We start from the raw sequence: 26,697 nt of genomic DNA on the forward strand, positions 1-26,697 counted from the left end.
GCTAAATGTCTGCCACTCGCGGTTAAATGCTTCCAGATATAAGATGGACTATGGATAGAGAGAAGGATGGATTGAAGGGACTGACCTGTGATAAAACCTAATAGTTAAATGTAAACTAAAGGATCTAGGGCTACACACTTGTCTTATTGTTGCGAGAGCTCTCACAGGAACTTTCCCTTAGAGATGCACATTATAGGTCAGAAGATACTCCCCTGACTCCCCACCTGTCACAGACACTCCCTTATACACTCTAAGGTGCTTTCAAACAGGACCCACTGCCCTTCCCCTCCTCTCAAGCTGTTCTACAGAGGCAGGGCTGCCACCCTACGTACCCCCATCAGCACAAGGGCCTCTGCTTTAGCTTCCTCCGTCTGAGGAAGATGAAGGTTCATCTCATCACCATCGAAGTCCGCGTTGTAGGGCGTACAGACACACTCGTTAAATCTGAAGGTTCGGTGTGGCTTGACCTTGGCCTGTGGAATGCACACACGCACACACACAAAACAAAATGGAGAAGGACTTAGTCATTTATTCAAAAACTTCATGGTTTCAAAACATTAATAAATGGCTTCCTGGAAAACTGGATACTTTAGATTAAGAAAATAAATTTCTAGTACGTTTGGTCCAGTGATAACATGTCACTTGTGGACTTATTCAAGTAGATTTGTTAGATCAAAACAATGCAATGAGTTTAACAAAAGGCAAGTACCAACCTAAGAGCCACAAGAAAGGGCTCCCCTGGCCAATGATGTCACAGTTTGATATCAAACAGATTCATGGCAGAAGTTGATTAAAACACACAGACTAGTGACGCCTGCGTGGCTCAGTGGGTTAAAGCCTCTGCCTTCGGCTCAGGTCATTATCCCAGGGTCCTGGGATCAAGCTCCACATTGGGCTCTCTGCTCAGCAGGGAGCCTGCTTTCTCCTCTCTCTGCCTGCCTGCCTCTCTGCCCACTTGTGATCTCTGTCTGTCAAATAAAAAAATAAAATCTTAAAACAAAACCCAAAAAAACCACACAAACAGACTAAATAAAAACCCATGAGTTTATAATGACACTGAAAAAAAGGAAAGCAAAACCACACACAAAACCCAAACCAACCTAGTTGGAAGAAACTGAACACCAACTTTCTCCTCCTCAAACTGATAATAAAGGAAAAAAGAATCAGGCATTTATGCTTGTTCCTTCAGGAATTATATTTCTGGATAAGCAAATAACCCTAGTTAATAAAACAAAATTCTTCATTATACAAATGGTAGCTATGAAATGTGAGAGGAATGACAAATTAGAAAATCTCCATTTTTGAAGACCCCATGATATAATGCTGGCAATAATCATAAGTGGAGAAAGCATTTAGAAAAAAGGTCAATAAAGAAACTTTCAAGGGAGACACCAGGCTGAAGTATCTGATGCCCTAATCTTCTCAGAATACCAAAGAGTGGGGCAATCAGACAACATATGCCTTCTGAAATAAGGCAAGAGGATTTAGCCAGCAGCACCTAGGAGTTACTCTTGCTAGAAGTTGAACATGAATCTGATCCTGCCTTGAGAGCTGTCCAGTTTACAGGAATAAAAGGAAGAATGAAGAAACTCTTAATGCCATGTGTATACATACACAGAACACAGGACATTTCTTCAGGACAAATGACCTGGCCTTCTCAGTAACAGATTAAAAGGCTGGGGGCAGTTGTTCTAGATCAAGACAGACCGAAGACATGTCAACCAAATGTCACGTGCAGACTTTGCATCCAGATATGGACAAACTAGCCATGAAAAGATTGTTGAGAAGCTTGTGGAAATGTGAACATGGACTGGGTGCTGGACAATACCAAGGAGTGAGTGTTCATTTTGTGTGGTGTGGTATGGCACTATGGTTATGTGTGTTTTACAGAAGTAAACTGAATACACACGAAGAAAGGACATGGCATCTGGGGCCATCAAGGGAAAAAGGGAGAGAAACAGGTGTGGCAAAACCTTGAAAATTATTAAATACAGAGGATGAGAATATAGGAGCTCTTCATAGGATTCTTCCTACTTTTGTATTTATATTTGAAATTTTCACACAAAAATTTTCATTTGGAGAATGCCTGAAAGCCAAGCAAAAGTTTCTAGAAAGGGAAGGCTTTCTGTTTCCCTCCCTAGATCCCCATATTGTAACCCCCATAATCATAACTGCTTCTTTGGGATTTCCAGACTTAAGTAAAAAGACTGACAAAACATGTTCATGAAGGGAAAAACTAAATCTAGAAAGGCACTAACCAAAAAGCCTGTTTAAGCACTGTCTGCAAACGCTCATGGATTTAACGGCTTTGGAGATAGGACAATTTATGCATATTTAGCGAATCAAAGTTGCATCTAATTTCCATTTTACATCTCCAGAAAAAGGAACTGCTGTTGCTGCAAAACTAAATCACCGAAGAAAATATGCTTGAAGGTCTTCGTTGGAGGGCCACTGTGACGAGAAATCTCCTAAGCGTTTTCGTTCCGTAGTTAATATGCTAAGTCAAACCTGTAATCGACTCTCTGCCACATCTATTTTACACAAGTCTGTGCACACACATATACGTATATATTTCTGTTTGCAAGTGGAATCATGCCAGTCACTTTCATGCTCATTTTCAATTAGTGCCTTTCTGTTTCACTGTTGTATGTGGATTTTATCAATATGAAAAACACTGAAAGGAAGCTTGAAATGTAGAAGTTTCACTCCAACTAAAAAGTGAGAGTATAGAGTAAAATCAGAAGTCCTGAAAATTTGAGATTACTGGCAATCTTGAGTTTTAGGGGCCTGGAATTTTGCATCGCTGGCCCAGCCAATTCCCACCCAACAGAAGCTAAAAACAGAAACGTCACGCTCACCAGATGCGCCATGATGCTCAGTTTGTGTAGCGATGGTTGCCGGTTGAACAGCACCACGTCTCCGTCTATGAGGTGTCTCTCCACAATGTCCCCATACTTGAGTTCCTGAGCCATCTTTTCCCTATTTCCGTACTTCAAAAACCTGAGTGTGTGATAAGAAACGTGACCTGTGAGAGTAACGCCTCCTCACCCAGTCGCTCCCTCTTCACGTCAGGGTTCAGTCTCGAAAACAATCACATTGCACTGAGCTGAAGGTGCCTCCACCAGTCCGTCAGTTAAACTATGACGCACTGTCAGTATATCTTCCTTTCATGTATGTTAAAATGTGAAAAGAGTTATGTCTCAGAATCACAGAAATGCAGTAATAAGTCCGCTTCTCCCATAGTGGCCTGTTGGTGTATCTCAAGAGATCCAAAGGCACCAGTGATTAGTGGAAAGCCAGAGCAGGCAAAACAAGGCTGGAAGTACAATAAGTAACCCCATAGAGCGTGTGCGACATAGAAAATGACTGGCTTTCCTAACTCCACATGTTCTGTCTACCTAGATCCAACGATAAATGCTAGGGAATAAGAGGATATTTTGTGTCTATGCAATAAGCAAACACAGCAAATGATGAACCTGCACTCATTGCAATTTAAACAGTATTTTCCACATGCTAACATGTGACAGACGTATTCTGGACTGTATTCTGTGGCTGAGTATGGCAACCTTGGGGGCAAGAACGTCGTTACATATGGCTATCCTGGGCCAGCATTACCTTTTCATCTGTGTGTGTCTCTGCTGAATGAAATTGGCTCCTGGGTGAACTTCTGGGCCATTTCGAACGAGTTTCCTCAAAAAATTTATGTTTGCTTTGTTCACCTGCATGAGCACAATAGAAGACATGAGGAGATACCATGAGGTTTCTGTAAGATAGAGTATTATCCTGAGTTGTGTCTCAATCTTGACTTCCCTTGGGTGACTCCAGGAGAAAGAAAGGCAGCATCGTGCTGTCTTGGGTCTTTTTTCTTACCCCCACTGCAGTTTGTTTATTTATTCATTTAAAAAAGATTTATTTATTTATTTATTTGACAGAAAGAGACACAGTAAGAGGGAACACAAGCAGGGGGAGTAGGAGAGGGAGAAGCAGGCTCTCCGTAGAACAGGGAGCCCGATGTGGGGCTCAATCCCAGGATCCTGAGATCATGACCTGAGCTGAAGGCAGGTGCTTAATGACTAAGCCACCCAGGAGCCCCTGTCTTGAGTTAAATGACAACAGCAGATTGACACACAGGAACCAAGGTTCCAATCTGAACTCATCACTGGTGGGGTGAAATGGCCAAGTCCTTTACTGGCCTTTGGTTTCCCTATTAGTAAAATGAGTGGGCTGGACTCAGCTGTAGGGACCTTCTGGCACACACTGTGATCTAAGAACAGTTAGCATCTTCACTAGCAACGATGTACCATGGGCTCCTGAGGTTTAAAAGCTGTGACTCCAATACCACTATGCCCTGCTCTGCACTGTCACATCATGCAACCTCTCAGACAGCAATCTTGTGGGACACCATCTCAGATAAGGAAACTCTGGATTAGATACATAAAGTATCTGAGGCTCTTTTATAAAAGCTTTACCAGAAGATTCCATGAACGGGGCTAATTATGAATCTCAAAAGCAAAGCTAAAGCCCATATCTTCCTATTATTAGGGCTTACAGTTTTCTATACCTCAGTTACTATAAATTCCATTTTATACTCATGATGAGTGTGAGTTGATGTAAAGTGGTGTAGCCTTTCTGGCTATGCATCAACAGCCTTAAAATACTCAAAGTATTTGACTCAGTGATTATAAAGTTAAAAAAAAATCCATCCCAAGGTAATTAACTAGGTGTGGTGCTTATTAGTTAGTTACTTTAAAAACATGAGGTAGGGGCACCTGGGTGGTTCAGTCATTAAGCGTCTGCCTTCGGCTCAGATCATGATCCCAGGATCTGGGGACTAAGCCCCGTATTGGGCTCCCTGCTCAGCTGGGAGTCTGCTTCTCCCTCTGCCTGCTGCTCCCCGTTGTGCTCCCTCTCAAATAAATAAAATCTTTAAAAAAAAAAAATGAGGTAAGAATGAACTAAGAGGTCAAAGACCATACTACTTGGAAAATAAGTTGTAGCAGATTATGTCTAATGTATCTGTGATTATATATATACAGAGCCAGACCCATCTGTTGTTGTACTGTTGTAGATGGCATCCACGGTGGTAGATGTATGAAACCGGAAGATAACATACACACACCAAATTGGGGTGTGTGTGCATTACCTGGGATTTCCCAAGTGTCTATTGTTTGGAATCTCAAAATAAAAGACTAGATTGAAAACACAGAAGTGAGTGGCTGAATGGTACTTACCTTCTCAGGAAAAGTAAGAATTTTGGCCACGTGAACCGGCACAGCTACCTCATCAATCCTGAGATTGGGGTCAGGTGAGATGACTGTTCTGCCGGAAAAATCCACTCTCTTTCCTGAGAGATTGCCTCTAAATCGACCTAAATCAATAAAGACACGTCATAGATCTCCCTGGAACAAACATGTGCTGTTTCGGAATAGTATGACTGCAGAGAACTAGGAAAATCTGTGATTTCCAATCAGATAAGCTGGACATACACTCCAGAAAAAGGTGACAAAGGCAGTAGACTGTTTTCTGCACATTTTGTTGGAAACGTACCCTGTTTTCCCTTCAGACGCTGGACGAAACCTCTAGTCCATTTCTTGGGCGCCATGTTGAGGGGAATGCCTGAGAGCTCGCTGTTAATGTAGAGGGCACACTGTAATTGCAGGAAATCCCAGTCTTCCATGATCATCTGGGTCTTTGCTCCTGATATCCGATGCTAAAAATGAGCGAAGTATGAAGAAAACACAATCCTGGGTCATCCTGACTTTCTTGATGAGCAGTGTTTGCATATATAGGCTCCTAAACCTAGGGACTGAAAGTACTGACCTTTTTAATGACATCATTTAGGAAAATAATTTCTGTCAATTTCATCGTCAGATCATCTTCATTGGTGCCAGATTTCAAATCGCTCACGACAGAGGGTCTGATACACAAAGGGGGCACTAGAAGTCGTGTGAGAATCAAATCAGAGGGCTTTCCAGCTTCTGGGTTCATTAGAAGTAGAGGGACATCCTCAGCTGGGATTCGTTTAAATAAATTCAGAACTACTAAGGGATTCAAGTTTTCCTATGGACAAGAGGAAAGAAGAATGGGAGAGACACGTTAACTTTCTAGTCTGGGCAAGGGTTTACTTCTCCATGCTCTTCACACCATTCACCACTTACCTCAGTGTTAACTATACGCACTGACAGAAATTTCTGTCAGTAACATGCTACAGTGGCAGAGCCCTAAACATGTACATGCCTTTTAATTCAATTATTTAAGCCAGTAATTCCACTTCTAATTATTCCAAAGGGAATGACTTTAGAAATCAACACAAAGATTCAGCAGCTATAGGGATGTTCTCTAAAGCTGTTAAGAGTGCTAAGTTGGAAACAGCCTGACAGGTTGCTGGCTAGATAAAACCATCGTATACCCCTACATGAGCAACCATGTAGCCATTAAAAAAATGACACCACAGAAGTTTAGCTACTGCCATGAAAAGTTCATAACATACTGGTAAATGAAAGAAGCATGTGTACGATATGATCTCATTTTGGGGGGAAAATGTGTATCTGTACAGAAAAGAGGAAATGGATGTTTAGCAAGGTGTTAATAGTACTGTCCACAGATGAATGGAATTATAATCTTTTTGCATCGTTGTTTACATTTAAATTTTCTGCAGTGTGGCACCTGGGTGGCTCAATGTCATAATTCCAGGATACTGGGACTGAGCTGTACATCAGGCATACATCCCTGCTGAGAAGGGAGCCTGCTTCTCCCTCTCCCTGCTCCTCCTCCTGCTGTGTGCTCTGTCAAATAAATAAGTAAAATCTTAAAAAATAAATTTTCTGTAATGAACATATATTGCCTTATTATTTTTAAAGATTTTATTTTTCATTTATTTGAGAGAAAGCAAGAGCATGAACGCGGGGAAGGGAGAGGAAGAAGGAAACTCTCCACTGAGCAGGGAGCTGGAAGAGGCGCCCTATATTGCCTTTGTATCACCTTCATGTTATAGAATTGCTATGTTGTAACAACTTACTCATAAGAACTATGCACCTTCTCAGAGATATTCAAAGATCAAAGATAGGAATGGTCAGCTTGTGTCCTGCTGCTCTAAGTTATATTTTCTTGGGATTAAAGACTGTGTGACAAAGAATACATGTTACAAGCAGAACTTGCTATGCATAACTTAATGAGACAGGGAACAAAGTTAAGAAAAGTCCCATAATCCACTTCTATTAGGATACTGTCCCAAGAGCAGGTTTCTGTGGGCTCACCCTAGACATGACAGCAGACTTGGGGAGAGAGAAGGAATCTTGCCTGAAGATTTGCAGTCCAGGTCCTTGCCCACAGAATTCCCTTCCTCACCTTCCTTGCCTCCCAGCAACGAGCACCGCACGCTACATGAGGCAGTCAGAGGAAATCTATACTAAGAGTTCTAGGAACAGGGTGAAGGCCAGATGTCACTTACAGTACCAGGGTCAGGGCTAGACAAGAACATCATGTTACTGGGGTGCCTGGGTGGCTCAGTTGGTTGGGCGACTGCCTTCGGCTCAGGTCATTAACCCAGAGACCAGGGATCGAGTCCTTCATCAGGTTCCCAGCAAAATAGGGAGTCTGCTTCTCCCTCTGACCTTCTCCCCTCTCATGGTCTCTCACTCTCTCTATCAAATACATAAATAAAATCTTAAAAAAAAAAAAATCATGTTACTGAGGTCTAGAGGACAGGAGGGCAGGAAGACTGGCAAGAACCTGGAGACCAGTTCCTGGCCAGAGCCATGACTCCAGAACGAAATTAACACTTGCCTTCCATAGGGCACAAGAAGAGGGCCCTGATTTATTGTTATATACTAGGAAAACAGAAGTCAGAAACCACTGGAGAGACAGAAGAAGGGCTGTTTGGTCTGAGGCACAATATCTAAATAGCTTGGGCTCCCTGGTGGAGTGTGTGGGCTGTCCTGGCTGGCAGAGATGCTTAGCTTGCTGCTCAGTCTGCTAGGGATGCTGTGGAAGGCATTTCTACCTTGTGGGGTTGGGAGGCAAGACTGATGCTATTTAAAAGAAGACTCTTTCTTTTCTTATTAATTTTTTTTTTTTTTTTAAAGCAGGCTCCATCTCCAGGGTAGAGCCCAACACAGGGCTTGAACTCAAGACCCTGAGATCAAGACCCGATCAAGAGTTGGACACCCTAAAAAAAAAAAAAAAAAAAAAAAAAAAAAAAAGAGCTGGACATCCGAGGCACTGGGCAGTGGGTTAAAGCCTCTGCCTTTGGCTCATGTCATGATCCCAGAGTACTGGTTCCCTGCTCGGCAGGGGGCCTGCTTCCCCCCCCTCTCTCTGCCTACTTATGATCTTAGTCAAATAAATAAATAAAATCTTAAAAAAAAAAAAAAAAAGGCCCAGTGGGTTAAGCCTCTGCCTTCAGCTCAGGTCATGATCCTGGGGTCCTGGATTGAGTGCTGTGCCGGGTTCTCTGCTCAGCAGGGAGCCTGCTTCCCCCCCCCACCCCCCCACCCCGCCTGCCTCTCTGTCTACTTGTGATCTCTGTCAAATACATGAATAAAATCTTAAAAAAAAAAAAAAAAAGAGCTGGACACCCAACCAACTGAGCCACCCCGATGCCCCTCTATGGAGAGTCTTATCTGAGGTTGGCCAACTCCTGGATTTGTGTTAAAACAGGGAGTAGATATACACTAGTCTTCTGGGGACAGAGTCCAGAGTTTAATTCCTAAAGAGGTCTGTGACCCAGAAAAGGTCAAGAACCACTGCTCTAAGGTGTTGTCTAACTCAAGGGTGCTGTGCTGCCCATAAAGGGACATGAGGTTCCATGTTCCTGGAAATCAAATGGGTAAACATGTTGGGATCTGGACCATCCTGAGATTAATGAGCTTCAGGGTAATACACTCACCTGTCTGCCTGACACCTCTCTCCACAAAAGCTAAAAGTGACTCATGGATGCTTTGTTCACTTTGGTGACTACAGGGCCCTCTCTGAGGGAGGGCCATTCGGAATCTGGCAATGCTGAATTCCTGATTCGCCCCCTCCCTCCTTTCACAGTTGGCGTAAGAACCAGGATGAGCTGATGGTCTGACAACTCTGGTGGCACTGCCACTGCTCCAAGCACTATAAAGGCCTCAAACAGGACCTCAGAAAAACAGATCTTGCTACAGACCACACTAAAGGAGAAACCAACTGGGGCACCTGGGTGGCTCAGGTCATGGTCCCAGGGTCCTGGGATCAAGCCTCGCATCGGGCTGCCTTGCTCAGCCAGAAGCCTGCTTCACCCTCTGCTTGTGCTCTCTTTCTCTGTCAGATAAACATATATTAAAAAAAAAAATTTTTTTTTTAAAGATTTACTTATTTGACAGAGAGGGATCGTAAGTAGGCAGAGAGGCAGGCAGAGAGAAAGGGAGAAGCAGGTTCCCCGCTGAGCAGAGAGCCTGATGTGGGGCTCGATTCTAGGACGCTGAGGTCACAACCCAAGCCGAAGGCAGATGCTTAACTGACTGAGCCACCCAGGTGCCCAATAAATAAGATATTTAAAAAAAAAAAAAAAAGGAGAAACTCATAGAAATACAAGATGGAATACAAGTGTTACATGAAGCAGAGACAATGAGAAAAGGTTGAGAAAAGGTGAGTGAGATCAAAGGGTCGGAAGAGCAGAAGCTGCAGAAAAGCTAGGGCAAGGGGGCCTCTAGTGAGGGGAGAGAGCAGCATCAGTAAAATAAGCCGAGGGGCGCCTGGGTGGCTCAGTGGTTTAAAGCCTCTGCTTTCAGCTCAGGTCATGATCCCAGAGTCCTGGGATCGAGTCCCACATCGGGCTCTTTCCTTGGTGGGGAGCCTGCTTCACTTCCTCTCTCTGCCTGCCTCTGCCTACTTGTGATCTCTCTCTGTCAAATAAATAAAATCTAAAAAAAAAAAAAAAAAAAAAAAAAAAGTAAAATAAGCCGAGAGGACGCTGAGTCCCAACATACACGTGGAGAGGGGAGGAATCCTCACCTGTCTTTACCATGACTGTCATTTTTAGAATTTTGTTGTAAATTAGATCATATAGTTGCATTAAAAAAGTTTATTTTTATTTATTTATTTTGAAAGATTATTTAACTAATCTGTACACCCAATGTGGGGCTTGAGCTTATGACCTCAAGATCAAGAGTCCCACTCTTTTGACTAAGCCAGCCAGGCACTCCTGTCACTACTAAGACTTTTTTTTTTTTTTTTTAAAGAGAGGGAGAGAGGGGCGCCTGGGTGGCTCAGTGGGTTAAGCCACTGCTTTTGGCTCGGGTCAAGGTCTCAGGGTCCTGGGATCGAGTCCCGCATCGGGCTCTCTGCTCAGCAGGGAGCCTGCTTCCTCCTCTCTCTGTCTCTGCCTATTTGTGATCTCTCTCTGTCAAATAAATAAATAAAATCTTAAAAAAAAAAAAAAGAGGGAGAGAATCTTAAGCAGGCTCTAAGCCTGGCATGGAGTCTGACTCGGGGTTCGATCTCACACCCCTGACATCATGAGCTGAGCCAGAATCAAGAGTCAGAGGCCATGGGACGCCTGGGTGGCTCAGTTGGTTAAGCAGCTGCCTTCGGCTCAGGTCATGATCCCAGCGTCCTGGGATCGAGTCCCACATCGGGCTCCTTGCTCCACAGGGAGCCTGCTTCTCCGTCTGACTCTGCCTTCCACTCTGTCTGCCTGTGTTCGCTCTCGCTCTCTCTCTCTCTGACAAATAAATAAAATCTTAAAAAAAAAAAAAAAGAGTCAGAGGCTTAACCGACTGAGCCCCCCAGGTGCCCCATCCTGTCATCATCATCATGATAACGTCAGTAGCAGTGGGTAGCAACTGGGTAATGCACTCTAAGCACCTGCTCTGCACTGGGCACTGTGCTAAGCACGGTATCTGGAGTTCATCTGTTAATCCTTACGATAGTATTAAAGCAGATACTCTTGTAATCCCTGTTGATAGTTGAGGAAACTCAAGTCCAGGTTGGGTCACATGTCTACAGTCACTGAACAAATAAGCAGAACTGGACTCTAAACTCCCATCCTAAACCACCTCTAGGGTGTCATTCTGGGCAGAGTGGGGTGCGGTCCACAGGGAGGCGGTGGTAGTGGGGGAATGATCTGAGAGTCGAGCTGGATGCTCAAGGATAGTGACTTAAATGGGAGGAGGTTACCTCCAGAGCTGAGTCATTTAGGAGAATGCCCAAACAAGAGGCCTCCCAGGCCATATGGGAGTATTGTGCTGCTGTGGACACAGTGTGGAGCAGACAGCAGCAGCTCGGGCCTGGGCAGAGAGCTGGCCGGGGGAAGTGGTGGTGGTGGGATGCCTGGGAGGCTGATATGGAAGGAGCAGAGTGCGTGCAGGGGGATGGCAAGTAAGATTGCCACCAAGAAAGCCTGGACACCCCTCAAACTCACAGACTGAGGCTGCCCCCAGGCTTCTGACAGCTCTGTGAACAGCCAAGAGCCTGCCAAGTGCCTTTCTCACAGCTGTACAAGGGCAAGATCATCTTCCTCAGCTCACACCCTTACTTCCCCTGCAGTAGCTTCACCGTAACTGCCTTGAAGATGCTTCTGCTTGAATCAATCGCTGACACCCTGTCTCCCCATTTCCAGGATCACTTCCATTTTCCAGATGTCTGTGCACGTGCTCACTCACCTCTGACCACTTCCTCTCCCGCCCATCTCCCTGGTGGTTGGTTATCAACTCCTGTCCGTTATCATACACAGTGACTCTGGTCTCTGGCTCCTTCATTGCCACCTAGGCTCAGGGTCTGTTTTCCTTTTAACCCACCCCCACAATCCGCACAACATCAAGGCAGAATTCACATATAGTAAATTGCACAAATCCTAACGAAATTGACCCATTTTAACACATATACACTGCACACACTAATGTTCAGAACAAGATACAGAATATTTTCATATTTTCATAAAAGGACCCTGATAATTCTTTTTATCAGTACCAAGCCCTCAGCCCAGGGGAAGTGCTCTGACATCTGTTTCCACAGATCAGTCTGGCCTGTTCTTGGACTTGATCTACCTGGAATCGTACATCATGGACCCTTTGGTACGGAGTTCCTTGTTCTCAGCAGGATTCTGACATTTGGCCAGGTTGTGTGTGTCAAGAGTTCACTTCTTTCACAGGATAGTATTCAACTGTGTGGATCTATGACAACTTGTTTATTCTCCTACTAACAATCATCTGGACTATTTCCAATAGTGGCTTTTATTAAGAAAGTTGCGATGAACATTCTTGTACAAATATTTCCGTGGACACAGGCACCCATTTCCCTTGGGTATGTACTGAAGAGTAAATCTGCTAGGCCGTATGGTAAGCGTAGATGTCACTTTACAAGAAATCGTCAAATGGATGTTCAGAGTGGTGATAACTGTCCACACTACCACTGTCAATGCAGGAGTACCAGTCGCTTCACATCCTTGCCAGCAAGTGGTTTTCACAGTTTTTTTTTTTTTCACATTTTAATTTTTTTGGTGTGTGTATAGTTTTAACTAGCATTTACCTGATGATTAATCATATTGAGCAAATTTTCACTTATTTATTAGCCATTTGAATATATCCTTTTGTGAAGTATTAATTCAAGTTTTGCTCCCATGGCTTCAAATCAGGTTGTATTTTTCTTGTTGATTTTATGTTTTTTTTTTTTTTTTTAAAGATTTTATTTATTTATTTATTTGACAGAGAGAAATCACAAGTAGTCGGAGAGGCAGGCAGAGAGAGAGAGAGGAGGAAGCACGCTCCCTGCTGAGCAGAGAGCCCGATGCGGGACTCGATCCCAGGACCCTGAGATCATGACCCGAGCCGAAGGCAGTGGCTTAACCCACTGAGCCACCCAGGCGCCCCTTTCTTGTTGATTTTAAAGGACCCTTTCCTATATTCTGGATAGGAGAGTCCTTTGTCAGATACACAAACGTTGACTGCTTTCTCTCAGCCCATGGCCTAGCCTTTTTACTCCGGTAATGGGGTCTCTGGAGGAGCAGCCAGGCTCTTCTTCTGCAATTTCATCAGTTATTCACCATGAACCTTCCTGTTTAATGCCTTCCCTGGCTCCACACTCTCGGAGCAGGATAAGCTCTCACCTGTCTGGTCCCCAAAATTCCAGTTCCCTGGGCTACAGTTGATTGGGTCATCTCAGACAAGGCTGTCTCAGGCGTTCCTGAGGATTACATGGGAGGCAATCCATGTGAAGAGCCTGGCCAGTGCCTGACCCTAGCTGCAGTTGCTGAAGGCAGGGTGCTTTTATTAGCATTCCCTGGTCTTTCAAAGCCTCAGCTTCAGCATCAGCCTAGACACTGTTGCCTGGACATGCTGAGCTCACGGCCCTTGACTCTGTAAACCTGACTCACCCAGATCCCACCATGTCTTTCCTCAGTCTTCCCTAACCAAGTCCGAAGTGACATCTTCCTCCCCATTCCTCCTGAGTTTCCTGTCTCCACCACTCGTGTGATGGTCAACACTCTGCCCTAGGGATACCAGTTATCTTTTCACAGACTAATTGCCTGCGACGCATCTAAACTGTGGGACCAGTGATAGTAGAACCACTATCTTGCAGTTCCTGATACTCCCCCTAAGTCTGACAGAACTTGGTACTCAGTAACAACTCAACTCGTTTGTTAGTCTTGTATACTACCAATTCTAGACTGTACTGTGGGAATTAAATACTACTCGAAATCAGAGCAAGACTGAACAGGGTCTCTCATAAAATTCTACTAGTTAACTCAGTGCCAAGTTAAGTAATGGGAGTTACCTACAATTTCTTAGGTCTCAATACCCACATGAAAAACAGCATCTCTCAATTTATTATCTATATAGCCACAATCTCTTAGGATAAAACACATTATCTGTACCATGAAAAATGTGTTAGTTACAAGGCCAGTCTATCTTAAACATAGTGTACCATAAGCACTTTACACAAAGCATTCCTAGAGATCTAACTTAATCAGACTTCTCATTTTGAAAGATGAGAGAAGATCAGAGAGAAGGAGGGGGTGAGAACAGGTACGTGTGATGCACGGGGAGGTAGGCAGAGGACAGGCATGTGTGCTCAGACTTACCTGTGCCCTTCCCAGCAGGGGTTCTACTTCTTTGTTATGCTCAATGGCTGTTTCAAAAGACTGAAGGAAATTCGATACGATAGGATCCACCACTTTTTTGTTGGTTTTGTACTTCTCATGAATTATCTTCAGCAATCCGCATTTCTTTACGGTACCTGTTAAGAGTGATTTTATTTACCAAGTTTGTACTAATGAGATAGTTGGTCAGGCTGCCCCAAGGTTGTAGTCTGGGTAATGAGATCACTGAAAATGCATTTGCTAACAGGGCATCGGTTGCTAGGCTCCAAAGCATCATTTGCAAGAAAAAAACCTGACTTCCCAACACTGCATTAAACTAATAAGCTAAATGGGCCAGAGTGAATGGAAAGGGCTTTCATAAGCCTTTTACGTGTACTGCTCACCATTAAACGCTCCGCAGTAATGGCAGATGTTCTTCTTTCGGCACTTATCTGAGATTTTCTTCTTCAGTCCACGTTTCTGGAGGTAGGTCAGGCCGGGCCTCTTCAGATAATCCAGAAACTGCTTCTTTTCCTCCTGGGACAGCATGATGTGGCAGCAAGTTTTACAGATCATCTTTTAAAAATTAAAACAGAGAAAAGGATGAGAGATGAAAAAGTCTTCTTTTAAAAAAGTCACCCCGGGGTGCCTGGGTGGCTCAGTGGGTTAAGCCTCTGCCTTCAGCTCAGGTCATGATCTCAGGGTCCTGGGATCAAGTCCTGCATCGGGGCTCTCTGCTTAGCAAGGAGTCTGCTTCCTCCTCTCTCTGTTTGCCTCTCTGCCTATTTGTGATCTCTGTCTGTCAAATAAATAAATAAAATCTTAAAAAAAAAAAAAAAAAAGAAAAAAAAAGAAAAAAGAAAAAGAAAACAGCACCTTAAAAAAAAAGTTACCCCTACCTCATGCCCAGGACACGGAAACGGAGCAACATGCCCAGAGAGCTGGGTGATGTTCAGCATCACAGCTTGCTGGCAGGATTTTTGCTAACTGATTTGTTAATTTTGTGTTGTTCTGTACTGCTGGATTTATGATTATTTTTCACAGTGTTCTATCTACCATCTACTCAAGAAAAAATAAAGAATAAAGAATCCTTATGCAATTTAATTTACTGCAAGATGCAATATTATGAGTGTAATGTAAACATTCTCCCTACATGTATCCCTAACCACTCACAATCCTAAACTCACTCCAATATCCCTGAGCAGTAATTCCCAAGTTTACGCCTTGAAAACAAACATGTCTGCACCTACCTGTAAGATGCCGATAACTGCTCTGAAGTAGCCCACGTGAAAGCACGGCAACTCCAAGTCAATGTACCCGTAGTGGCCCAGACAGTCAGCCAAGTTCTTCCCGCAGGTTTCACAAGGACGATCTTTCTCACTGGTACCCTTTGGATAAGAGCATATCCAATTATTAACGGAGACTACTGGACCGCAAAGTGGGACCAGGTGATTCTGGAAGGCGCAGTGTATTCACACCCCACTGACCAAAGGCTAGATTCCCTGAGATGGTGCAGGACGAATAAGGGAGGAAGGAAGCTCTTGCTTCTTCTGAACCTGGCAAATCATCAGCTTCATCAGCATGTCAAAACACATGGCTTGGGAGGGGATGAGGCCTTACCATCCTATGGTCAAGCACACCGTACAGCAGGGGAGCATGGTTGTTGTCCTGGCTGTACAGGTTCTTACTCACAACCTGGATGTGGGCCTGCTGGCGCATCTCCTCAGGGGACTTCATTCCAAAACAGATGTGGCTTCTGGAATTAAAAAAAAAACAAACAGGGGTGGTGGTGTCTGGGTGGCTCAGTGGTTTAAGCCTCTGCCTTCAGCTCAGGTCATGGTCTCAGGGTCCTGGGACTGAGCCCTGCATCGGGCTCTCTGCTCAGCGAGGCACCTTCCCCCCCACCCCCCCCACCGCCTGCCTCTCTGCCTACTTGTGATCTCTGTCTGTCAAATAAATAAATAAAATCTTAAAAACAAACAAACAAACCAAAAAACCAAAACAAAACCAAGCCAGCATAATACAGTGCAGAAAATTAATGGCACAAGATGAAATCAGTGTGGTGTATGGGGTCCAGTCATGCTGTGCTTGGGAAGGCTGGTAGATATTTTACATGTTAGTACAATGGAAAGCCACAGGAACGTTTTAAACTGGAGTCAGAAAATCTAATTTGCATCGTAACAGGGTCTCTTGGGCTCCTTTGTGAGAACAGATTACATCTGAATATGGGTGGGGTTTGGGGGGTGGGAATGAAGGGCCAGGGTGAATACGGAGAGACCACTAGCAAGGATTCCTCCAAGTAAGACACTTGTTTCCCATGAACGGCAACCCACCAAACAGCTGCCCAAGCAAGAGATTCTGTGTGTCAATTTTACACCCTAAACTCCTCTGAAATCCAGCTCTCCAGTGACTCTACCAATCTCATGCAGAAGGACATCATCATCCCCTGCCTGGACCCCTGCAGTGGCATCCAAGATCTCCCTCTCATTCTGTCCCCCAAGAATCGAGGGACGTTTCAGGAGAACTCTATTACCGACACTCCCCTGCTTAAATAGCTTCAGAGGTTCGTTATGGCCTGCAAGAGGATTCTGGAACACAGCTTCAGATCTCCGGCTTCCTTCTCATCACCCCTTTCTCCCTCCAGCATGCTCCTTATAGGCTGCTGGGTCTGCATTCTTCTGTTTGAATCCCTTTCTTATTAGGTGTTTGTCCTTGCACTTGCCAACACTGACTTGCCTACCTTCTCCAGCTAAAAGAGGCAGTAAGGTCTTATTCGCGTCCTAGCTCTAATACTTATGGCGGGGCCTAGCACACAACACCTTCCTCAGTTAAGCGTCTGTTGCAAGAATGACTGGTTTATTTTTTCCGTGTCAGCTCTAAGAGGAGGCCACGGTCTGATAAATAAGTTCTGAGGGATAAAAGGTCCAGAAGAGCTGCCCCATATCTGAGACTGCTACACATCGCCCAGTGGGATAGCTTTCTAACTGGAAACTCTATCCTTTCGGTCAGCAAATATCGCCTCCGTGTTACATGCTCTGCAGCAAAACCACAATTAGACACAGTCCCCGCCCGAGACTGCGCCCCATGCTGCAGTGGCAAAAAGATCTGCTGGGAAAGGTCATCGTTTGATCTCGGGAGGACGCGTCACACAGCAAGCCCCGGGACCACCCCCAGCCTGCAGTCCCCCAGGTGTTGGATTACCCTCTGCCTGACCAATAGTATTTGGCCTATCCTGATACTTCTGAGTTTTGCCCACACCTTCCGCGGACCTCCCGGCCCTCCCCTTCCAACCGAATCTCATCTCCGACTCCTCGAGACCCGGGACCCCTGACATCGCACCCCCTTGCCCCTCATTTCTCCACCCTTTGACCATTCTTGCTTCTCCTTACATTTTCTTGGCCACATCCGTCTCTCGGAACTGTTCCTTCACCATGGTGACGGCTGCCGAGGTACCCTCCCCAATACGCGGGGAGCTAGAGAAACGTACGTCCCCGCACCTCCTGAGGCTGCTAGTCGCCTCGCTGCTAACACCTCCGTGGCATCCTGTCGGCCACCGTAGAGCGCCCCACGTGGTCACTTCCTCTTCCGCTACTCGTTGGCGCGTCTGTCAGTCAGGAGAGGGCTTCGGACAGACCGCTTTCCGCCTTCTCCCTACACTGCCATCTTGCGGCACCTCGTTGAAACTGCAGCGGAGCCGGTTCTGGTAATTTCAAAAGCCTTTTTGAGGTTCGTTTCTCCAGGTCATGTGACCCCTGCAGAGACACTGCAAAGCCTTGCCTCAGAACGTTTAGGCCATCAGAGACAAAAACTGCATAAAATGGAAAATCGTCATTATCCACATCAATACCACCGTAATTAAGATCGATCCTCTAATTTGGGATCTGCCCAGGGAACAGAAGTACCAAACTGGAAGACCACCAAAGGAAATAAATGGGTCAGGAAACAAGATCATGTGTGCAGTTTACAAAGTTTCTTTGAAAAAGAAATGAGGGGCACCTGGGTGGCTTAGTGGGTTAAGCCTCTGCCTTCAGCTCAGGTCATGATATCAGGGTCCTGGGATCGAGCTTCCCCTCTCTCTCTGCCTGCCTCTCTGCCTTTTTGTGATCTCTCCCTATCTGTCAAATAAATAAATAAAAAATAAAAAATAAAAAATAAATGAATTAAACTTATATGATTGATTACAAAACTCGAAGCTATAAATCTGTGAAAAGTAAGTCATGGTGAGCAAGATGAAGGGAGAATAGGAGTTGGAGATCATTAACGTAGTCAAGAAATAAACAACTTGCGGCAGTCTGTGACAACCTGTGGGAGGTGATCCTAGTGTGACATCTCAGCACATGAGACTACCAAGGAAACCACACCACTGTAGGATTTAGTGCTACAGAGCCTGAAACTTCTTTACTATTTGTAAGAAACTCTAGACAGAACTGAATCAAGTGGTTCAACACCTTTGAGTTTTAAGAAGGGATGCTATTCAGACTCCATGGATCCTCATTGGGAAAACACAAATGTAAAACAAAAGCAAAGCAAATTAGACTTTACTTATTTCAGCAGTTAATCACTTAAAATCTCTTTAGAAGAATATAGACAGTACTAACAAGATTTGACGAGTGGCTCTTATCATAGAGGTCAGAAGCAAAAGTTCTGGAATCACAGTCGCTCCTCCGGTACCACCACCTAAAGCTGGTCTTATTTTGTCTTGGTTTCCCCACCTTATAAGAGAGGTAATAAGTATCCTACTTCTTAGAGTTATGGGGAAGGTCAAATGGCAAAATGAATGTGAAAGTATTTAGAATGTAACAGGCACAGAGCAGTCACTCAATGAACATTAACTATTGTTATTCTGAAAAACGTAGAAAAGCTATCCTCAAAGCCTGCACCTTTGTCGCCTCTTCCACACTAATCTTTGGAGGTCTTAATGTATGTATTTGAACATGCACCTATGTTCCTTATTTTTGCATGGCCATGTCACTTTAAATAACAAACTTATGGATCAAATATTCATAAGTCTTTTTTTTTTTTTGGTAAGGACTAAGGTTTTCAGAAAAAACACAAATTAAAGAAAGATTCTTTTATTTTTAATTCAGAAAACTACCACAGGATCTCAAAAAAAGCAATATTTAGCAAGAAACTAAAACGGTCGGTTTTGTGCAGTTGAAATAACAAAAGGTTTTGAATTGGTTCTGCGGTTTCCCTCGCTATAAAATGAGGCTGGTCAACAGGATCTCCTAAGATGTCTTCTAGCTTTACGAAGGTTTAACTCGCATTGAGATAATTTAAACTATAATTCGGTTTACCGTAATTTTAAGTACGGGAAATTCAGGACAGCGAATTGAACTGAGACTGAACGTCTGCCTTCGTAAATCTAGTCTATGTAAGGTCTGTGGGGGCGGGCCTTGGGCACTTTCAATCAGGCATTGGTGCGGCCGCCCTCGCCGGGCTGGCCACGCCCCCACACCTCCGCGGGGGCCTTCCTTGCGCCTTGATATGATTGGCCGGCGGAGAGTGGGTCTCTTTTCCTCTCCGGCTGCTTGAAGCTCGGCCGCCATCATGGTGAGTCTCCCCAGACCCGTGCAGTCATCCTGCACGTATCTGAGCCATCCTTCGTCCCCGGGTCCTGCCATTTGTGCTACGGCCACCCGAAGCCCTGTCGCTCTTTTTTTGGCTGTGTCTGACGGAGGCTGGTTGCCGAGAGTCCCGGAGCCGTCGGCAGGGACCTGACCCGGACACGCCGGGCTTCAGAATCCAGGGCCTGGGGATTTCGAGGGCGCTTGCTGCGTTTGTCGGCGTCGTGGAGTCTAGTGGATCGGGCGGGGTGGTCTGAGACTCCTCTCACCTGCGTTCTCGGTTTGGGATAGGCGGCTTGCAAGTGATGGCAGCCCCAGAGATGAAGCGGGCGCCGCTGGCGCCCGGCCGATTTGTGTCGCGTGAAGCTGTCCGCATGTCTAAGCTAGAACATTGTCAACTGGACGGAACCTCTTGTACTTTGCGGAAACCGAGACCTTGGAAAGGGAGGCCCGCAGAAAGCTTGTCTTGAGTACATGACCCCTGAGCTCTGTCAGTAAAGGCTCAGCACCCGTTCGTAATTCCACCGAACGTGCAAGTTCCCTCTTCCCTCCAATGTCCTCAAGAGGTGGGGGCTGTTAGAGTGAACTTACTTCGGTGCGGCTTTTCGCACTGAAGTAGAAATTCAGCAACCAGTCGTTGCCATGAAAGCCTCTCCTTTCTTTTGGATGAAATTCCTTTTCAGTGTAAGCATGCTGAATGCCCACGTTCCTAGGTGCTTATTTGTGTAAAAGCTGTTGGGCCATTTAGAAGGGAGTAGGTTTTCTTGTGGGGGTGTAAGTTGGCCATGCACGGTGGGTAGTTGACATGCAGATAGTGGCAGCGTTTATGTCAAATTTGTGAGGGTGTTATGAATGTAATGGAGGCCGTAAGGTTTGTATAAGTTCATGCAGTTTTTACTCCACAGAAAGGGTCCTTACATGAGGGTGAGGGTGGTCTCCCTCCGCCCCAAGGAGACGGTGCAAAATCTGGCGACATTTTTGATCCAAACTGGAGAGTTGGGGGTGCTACTGGCTTCTAATTCAAGGGTGCTACTGGACGTTCTAAAATGCACAGGACAAGCCCCCACAGAGAAGTAGTGGGGTCAGAGTAGTAATGTTGAGATTGAGAAACCCTGCTCCAAAGTGATTCCCATAGCAAAGGGAAGATTCCATAAAGCTGTGGAGTATGTTCTCTTGATACTGAGCATATGTGTGTTAGGTGTGTCTTAGGAGTTAGGCAGTGGGGGGGTTGTGGTTTTTTTTTCTTTCAGTGAAAGCGTTCCCACCACTAGCTCATGTAGCTGTTGAAGGTTTAAAATGTGGCACCTGCAGCCTTGGAATTGCATCTTAATTGTGACTTTGTGTTTGTAAATCATCCACATGTGGCTCGTAGGTACCCATTGGCAGTTCTGTACTTTGGAAACTAAGCAGGGTCAAGAAAAGTTTGAGTGGATTGCTAATTCATGGTTCATGTATGTTTTTAGAACGACACAGTAACTATCCGGACCAGGAAGTTCATGACCAACCGACTACTTCAGCGCAAACAAATGGTAAGGGCGGGTATATCAAAGTTTCATTGTTTTTCTCTTTAAGAGATTCATTTTGTAATAATAAGCACTAAAACCTGTTATTTTTTTTTAGGTTATTGATGTCCTTCATCCTGGAAAGGCAACAGTACCTAAGACAGAAATTCGGGAAAAACTAGCCAAAATGTACAAGACCACACCAGATGTCATATTTGTATTTGGATTCAGAACCCATTTTGGTGGTGGCAAGACAACTGGCTTTGGCATGATTTATGATTCCTTGGATTATGCAAAGAAAAATGAACCCAAACATAGACTTGCAAGAGTAGGTGTTCTCATTTGTTCAGTAGTTGCTGAAGACTGAGTTTTTCTTTTTTTATTTTTTTTTATTTGACAGACAGCGAGAGAGGGAACACAAGGAGGGGGAATGGGTTTGGAAAGGTTGGCACCAAATTGAGATCCTTAATTCCAAAAGTCTTGAGTTTGGACTCCACCCTCATAGGTAGCCAGGAATCGTGAAAAGGCTTCTGATCATTTTCCTAGTGAACTACAGCAATGAGTGGAGCAAGTTCCCTTAGATTCTAGATTATAAACTATTGATTATTATTTTAAAGCAGTACTTGTGTTTTTCTCTCTTTATCCACTGCCATCAGGTAAGTCTTCCAGTAGAACAGCTGAGGGGAAATGATGGTGTGGTAGACAGATGCTGTACTCATTAGTTGGGTTCCCTCGGAGGCCTTGAGGTGACCTTTAAGCTGAAATCTGTGTGAAGATTTGAAAGCAGTCTGCGTGTCTCAATTGGATTACCTTTCCTGTTTTAGTACAAACAAGCATTGTTAAATGTACTTGAAACACTTTTGATTTGGGAAGGTACATTTCTTGAGCTGCTTGACTTGCTTATGGTCCCTACCAGATCAGTTAATGCTGAGTTGATGTTCACAGGTCACTTAGAGGTACTCCTTTTTCCTTTAGCATGGTCTGTATGAGAAGAAAAAGACCTCAAGAAAACAGCGAAAAGAACGCAAGAACAGAATGAAGAAAGTCAGGGGGACTGCGAAAGCCAATGTTGGTGCTGGCAAAAAGGTATTGCTCATCAAGAAGAATACAGAAATGTCAGTTGCAGGTCTTTAGTTTCTAGAAAGGAGGCATTTGTTAACTTAATAACCTTTTTTAATGTTTTTTCTTTTCCCACTTCTTCTGGATTACAGAAGGTAACGTGTTTTGAGACGCTACATGATGTGTAGTATCTTAACACCTCACTAGAGTAGCTTTGCCCACCCTTTGTCAGCTCACAGATCAGCACAACATAGGGGCCACATCGGTTCAGTGATCCTAGTAGGCACCTTGCAAGCAAGCCCTGTCAGGAAAAAGTTTTCATTTTTCTGCTAATTGGTTTGGACTGTTAAAAGGGGAAGATTAAACTTATTTGCTTAAAACAGATAACTGGTTTAAGAAGCAGTTGAATCAATGTGGCCCATGTTTTCCTGGCATGCTGGAGAGGCAGCTGAAATCTCAGTTGATTTCCTCTCCAGTTAGCCAAGACTTAAGTGATTTTAATGATAAGCAGCTTTTTACCAGCTTTGCCAGCTAACTGTAAATAATAGTTGAATTAAGGTGTTGGGTTGTTAAATTAACAAATAATCAAGTGTTCTGTGAACTTTTTTTTTTTTTTTTGCCTTTTCCCTCTACTTTCTTGGATTTCTTATTCATCAGAAATGAAGTGTCTAGCAGGTACTGAGATTGTGAGCACGGTGTGGGGATGCATCACCTTCACTGAGTTTGCTTTGATGCTTTGCATGTGTTGGCTTTTGGACAACAAGAGTTTTATGTAGTATGATCTCTTATAATTTAACTGCTTTGTTTTAAAATGGTGTATAATGAGGAAGGAAGAGAAACTTTTAATCACGTTTATTTTGGAAAATCAAAAATGCATGCTAATGTTGTGAAGTGACCTGGTGGAGGAAGGTGGGTACTCTACTGAGTAGGCATCTTTTAACTTGTAGTTGGGAAATGCTGTGTCCCGGAGTTATATACCCAGGAAACAGCTTTAGTTAACACAGGGCCTGAGAAAGGGCCTTTCATTTTGTCATCAACAGTCTTTCCCTTGGGGACCCTGAGGACTGGTCAATTTCTTTGGCAGCTCTGGTAATAAAATGGCCTAGGAGATCTGGCGAAGCTTCTGTCTAGAAAGCGTTCACTCGGATCTGCCTTTTACAGTTATACTGCTTTTTATTGATCTCTAATTTTTCATCTGATGTCCATTTTTCTTTTAATTGAAAAAATTCCAAGGTAATTGGATATATGATTCATGATATGATATACTGATAGAGGATATACTTTCTCTGTAAATTTTTGGTCAGAGTGGTCCACTACCCCGTGACATTTTTGCATATTTGAGCAGCCTAAATCATCTAAAGTGGGTTTAAGAGGGATTGGGAGTAGTAGGGTTTTGAAACACTGGTAGTCCTGCCCCTGTTTACTTCCTGTAACAATGACTCCCTGCTCTGCCAGGCAGTAAATCTGGTATGCCTGCCCAGGCCTCTCTAATCCCATTGTCTTTCCAGCCATGGAGTTCTAGTAATGGATGACCTGCCAGAGGAACTATCTTCTGCTTAGAACTGCTCCCTGTTTGTGAGGCTTACACTTATCAACGGAGTTTGCTGAGGTTGCAAAAAGTTAGTGGACTGATCTAGAACCCAAGGACATTTAACCCATTCTCGTCTTCATTCAGCCTTTGGGCCCCGTATGTTTGTGCTCATTAGTGTTCGCCAGTGACGTGTGGAGGGGCTCCCTGTGGGGACCTGAGCCATCACTATTCCCTCTTGACATGGCACTGGTGCATTTCATTAGCAGAGCTCTGGAAAATTGGCTGGGAAATGAATGCATGAATGAGCACATGTGTTCTTTGGCTCCAACTAGGCAGGTTTACTAATACTACTTTTAACTGTTATTGTTTGGATGTTGGAATTGGTTTTTGCTCTTACCTTTTGGGAACAATAGAATTGTTTCAAATTAAGGACTTGTTCTTGTTTGAAGAGTGCTTGAAGCATTTTCATTTCAGCCCAGTTCTGCCTTTTTAAAAACTAATTTGCACTACTTTTGGTGGCTGTGAACAGTAGCTTTTAAAGTATTCGGCTGAGACAGGTTTTAAAAGACATAGCTTGATCATTTAGAACTCTCTTTGAGGTTAGTCTCTAGTGTGAGATGATTCCTGGCTCTTTTGGTGGTGCTTTTGTGCCCAACATGATGTTGCTGAGCAGAACAGGAGGGTGGAGGGTCAGGTATGTGTGCTTCATGTATCCGTAGGCAGTGGCAGCCTGGATTGGCACTGCTGTTGGTATGATGATCTCTTGGTTGTGAAACCATTATGCCACTTTGTTTACATAAGAAACATAGTAATCACATGAGGTATTCTCCAAATTGAGAGGAATAAAGAGTGTGTCTAAGCAGTGCTCTGTATACAGTTAAAAAGAAAACAGTTATTTTTAAGGTGACTGATTGCATGCATGTAAATGCAGATTATTTTGGAGTTTGAAAAGGGACTATTAATGAAATGTTTGTTTTCCTTCTTCCCTCCTTTCTCCCTTCCCTGCCACTGATTCAGTGAGCTGGAGATTGGACAACAGGTATAATTCAAGCTTTTCATGTGTATCATTAGGCTTTACTGATAACAATAATTTGAAAGTCTAGAGCATGTGAAATAGTTTGTTTTTTTTGTGTTTGTTTTTGCATGTGAAATAGTTTTAGAAGTTGATTCGCAAATACTTTCAAGAATCATAGCTTTTTAAATACTGGTTTTGTTTTTAAAACTTAATATTTAATTGTTTGTTTCATTTCTAATGTGAATGTTTCCAAGCTTTATTTCTTGATGTTCTCATTGTGTTATTGCAAACTTAACCTTTTAGGTCACTAATACCTGTTTTGCATGAGTGTCATTAATTTTGGAGTTAGCTGAAGATTTTGAACTTCAAAGAGTTTTAAAGGTGGTTAACTAACTAAGTTTTTCCTTTTCTTTGTTTCACAGAAGGAGTAAAGATGCTGCAGTGGCTTTATCTTTGGTGATTGTGCAGATTTTTCATGAGAGGATTAATAAACTAAGAATGTTAATGTGTCTGTTTGTTTGAAATGTATTTGAAATTTACTGGGAGTGTCAAGAAAATTACTCTACTGTTAGACTAGATTTAGATTGCTGCCCAAGTTTACATGTTCCAGTACGCTTTTAGTGGAAACTTGGTATGTTTGTTGTTTCTTTTAGTAGCACAAATAATGTAGGTATAGGGTATCAGCAACATGAGAGCATATAGGGCCAACCTCGTGTGCTCATTGTTAATACTTGCCATCAGTCTAGTGGATCATATAGGGCCAACCTCGTGTTCTCATTGTTAATACTTGCCATCAGTCTAGTGGATCATTATCTGAAAGACACACTTGAAATCTGAATTAATTCCTTTTGGTCTCTAGAACCTGACATCGTTCTTATTACTGAAAAATTATTTGCCGACCTCAACAAAAAATTACTAGTCCACATTTTCATTATTTATCATGAAGTAAATAGGATCTGCCACAATTATCTGTGCATTGTAGGTTTGTGCTTGTGGGATAAGTGAATGGTGTATTATGAGTGGGGAATTTGAAGAAGAAGTTAATATAATGAATATTTGGATGTAGTGTGTAATTGCTTGGTAAATCTGTATGTGCTTTTGGTGAAACATGGAGGGTTATGTAGTTTCACTTTTTTCTTTGCTGAATGTCACTTCTGAGTTTGTTTTTTTCAGGTATCAGAGTTGATAACCAGGTTGATAACCCTGAGCTCTGGGTTATTGGTCACTTGTTCAGCTTTGAGAGGTGTTTTTTTTTGTTTGTTTGTTTTGTTTTTTAAAGATTTTTATTTATTTTGGGGAGAGAGAGAACAGCAGGGGTACCAGCAGAGGGAGAAGGAGAAGCAGACTCTCCATGGAGCAGGGAGCCTGATGTGCGGTTTGATCCCAGAATCCTGGGATCATGGTTGGGAGTCAAAGGCAGACGCTTAACTGAGCCACTCAAGGAGCCCTGGCTTTGAGAGATTTGAAGGGCAATTGTTTTAGGGTTACTGTAAGGGTTGGGGTGCCTTTTGATGAGGGGGTAGAAAGTGAGGAGTTGGGAGTGCTTGGGTATTTGGGAATGGGGTGAAGAGGCATTAATGGCTTAAGGGTTTTGGATTCCATTTTCCCCTGAAGTTGGTATAGGATTGGTTTGTACCTTACATGGGTCCATCTGGGAGTCAAGCTTATAAATATGATTAGGAGCTATGTAAGTAGATGAAAAGCACCAGTGAAACCTCAGGAAATTATAAAGGAGTAAAGGACCTGCTTGGTTGAGTAGATGGGGTATTCGGGAAGAAGGAAGGATCATGATAGCAGAAGGCATGAGGATGCTGGAAGGTATGGTTGTGTGTTTTGGAGAACATGGTGAGAGGCCTCAATTGAAGAGGGACATGCAGAATAGAGAGCAGGGATGTAAGGGCTGGACCTGCTGGCTGGGGCCTGCTGATGGTGGGTGTAGTTTCACTTGGAGCTTAGCTCAGGCTGTGCTTTTGGGTTTGTGG

General features: G+C 43.8%; 2 protein-coding genes across 6 annotated transcripts in view; one reads left to right on the top strand and one right to left on the bottom strand.

Moving 5' to 3' along the window:
- POLR3A (RNA polymerase III subunit A) overlaps positions 1-17,613 on the bottom strand; it is a 50,481-nt gene extending 32,868 nt beyond the window's left edge. Inside the window, exons 1-11 of the mRNA XM_004765318.3 lie at positions 17,431-17,613; positions 15,662-15,797; positions 15,292-15,429; positions 14,446-14,617; positions 14,045-14,199; positions 5,821-6,060; positions 5,548-5,710; positions 5,232-5,368; positions 3,616-3,719; positions 2,859-3,000; positions 333-473 (exon numbers count right to left, since the gene is read on the bottom strand). Of these exons, the coding sequence (XP_004765375.1) occupies positions 333-473; positions 2,859-3,000; positions 3,616-3,719; positions 5,232-5,368; positions 5,548-5,710; positions 5,821-6,060; positions 14,045-14,199; positions 14,446-14,617; positions 15,292-15,429; positions 15,662-15,797; positions 17,431-17,474 (1,572 nt within the window). The 5' untranslated portion in view covers positions 17,475-17,613. The remainder of the gene's footprint in view (positions 1-332; positions 474-2,858; positions 3,001-3,615; positions 3,720-5,231; positions 5,369-5,547; positions 5,711-5,820; positions 6,061-14,044; positions 14,200-14,445; positions 14,618-15,291; positions 15,430-15,661; positions 15,798-17,430) is intronic.
- A 1,880-nt stretch (positions 17,614-19,493) lies between these two features.
- RPS24 (ribosomal protein S24) lies at positions 19,494-25,224 on the top strand. Of its 5 annotated transcripts, XM_013062925.2 has the most exons (8): positions 19,494-19,594; positions 21,072-21,137; positions 21,229-21,438; positions 22,086-22,196; positions 22,322-22,324; positions 22,827-22,844; positions 24,718-24,739; positions 25,138-25,224. In XM_013062925.2, the coding sequence occupies exons 1-6, from the start codon at positions 19,592-19,594 to the stop codon at positions 22,830-22,832; spliced, it is 399 nt and encodes a 132-aa protein (XP_012918379.1). In that variant the 5' UTR covers positions 19,494-19,591; the 3' UTR covers positions 22,833-22,844; positions 24,718-24,739; positions 25,138-25,224. The 5 variants fall into 5 exon arrangements, with proteins under 5 accessions (XP_012918379.1, XP_012918382.1, XP_012918380.1 ...); XM_013062928.2 differs by lacking the exon at positions 22,322-22,324; XM_013062927.2 differs by lacking the exon at positions 22,827-22,844 and having other exon boundaries at positions 19,495-19,594.
- The last annotated feature ends 1,473 nt before the right edge of the window (positions 25,225-26,697 follow it).

This window comes from Mustela putorius, unplaced genomic scaffold (genome assembly GCF_011764305.1).
Source record: "Mustela putorius furo isolate JIRA1106 unplaced genomic scaffold, ASM1176430v1.1 tig00000698_pilon_pilon_pilon, whole genome shotgun sequence".
NCBI classification, from domain to species: Eukaryota; Metazoa; Chordata; class Mammalia; order Carnivora; family Mustelidae; genus Mustela; species Mustela putorius.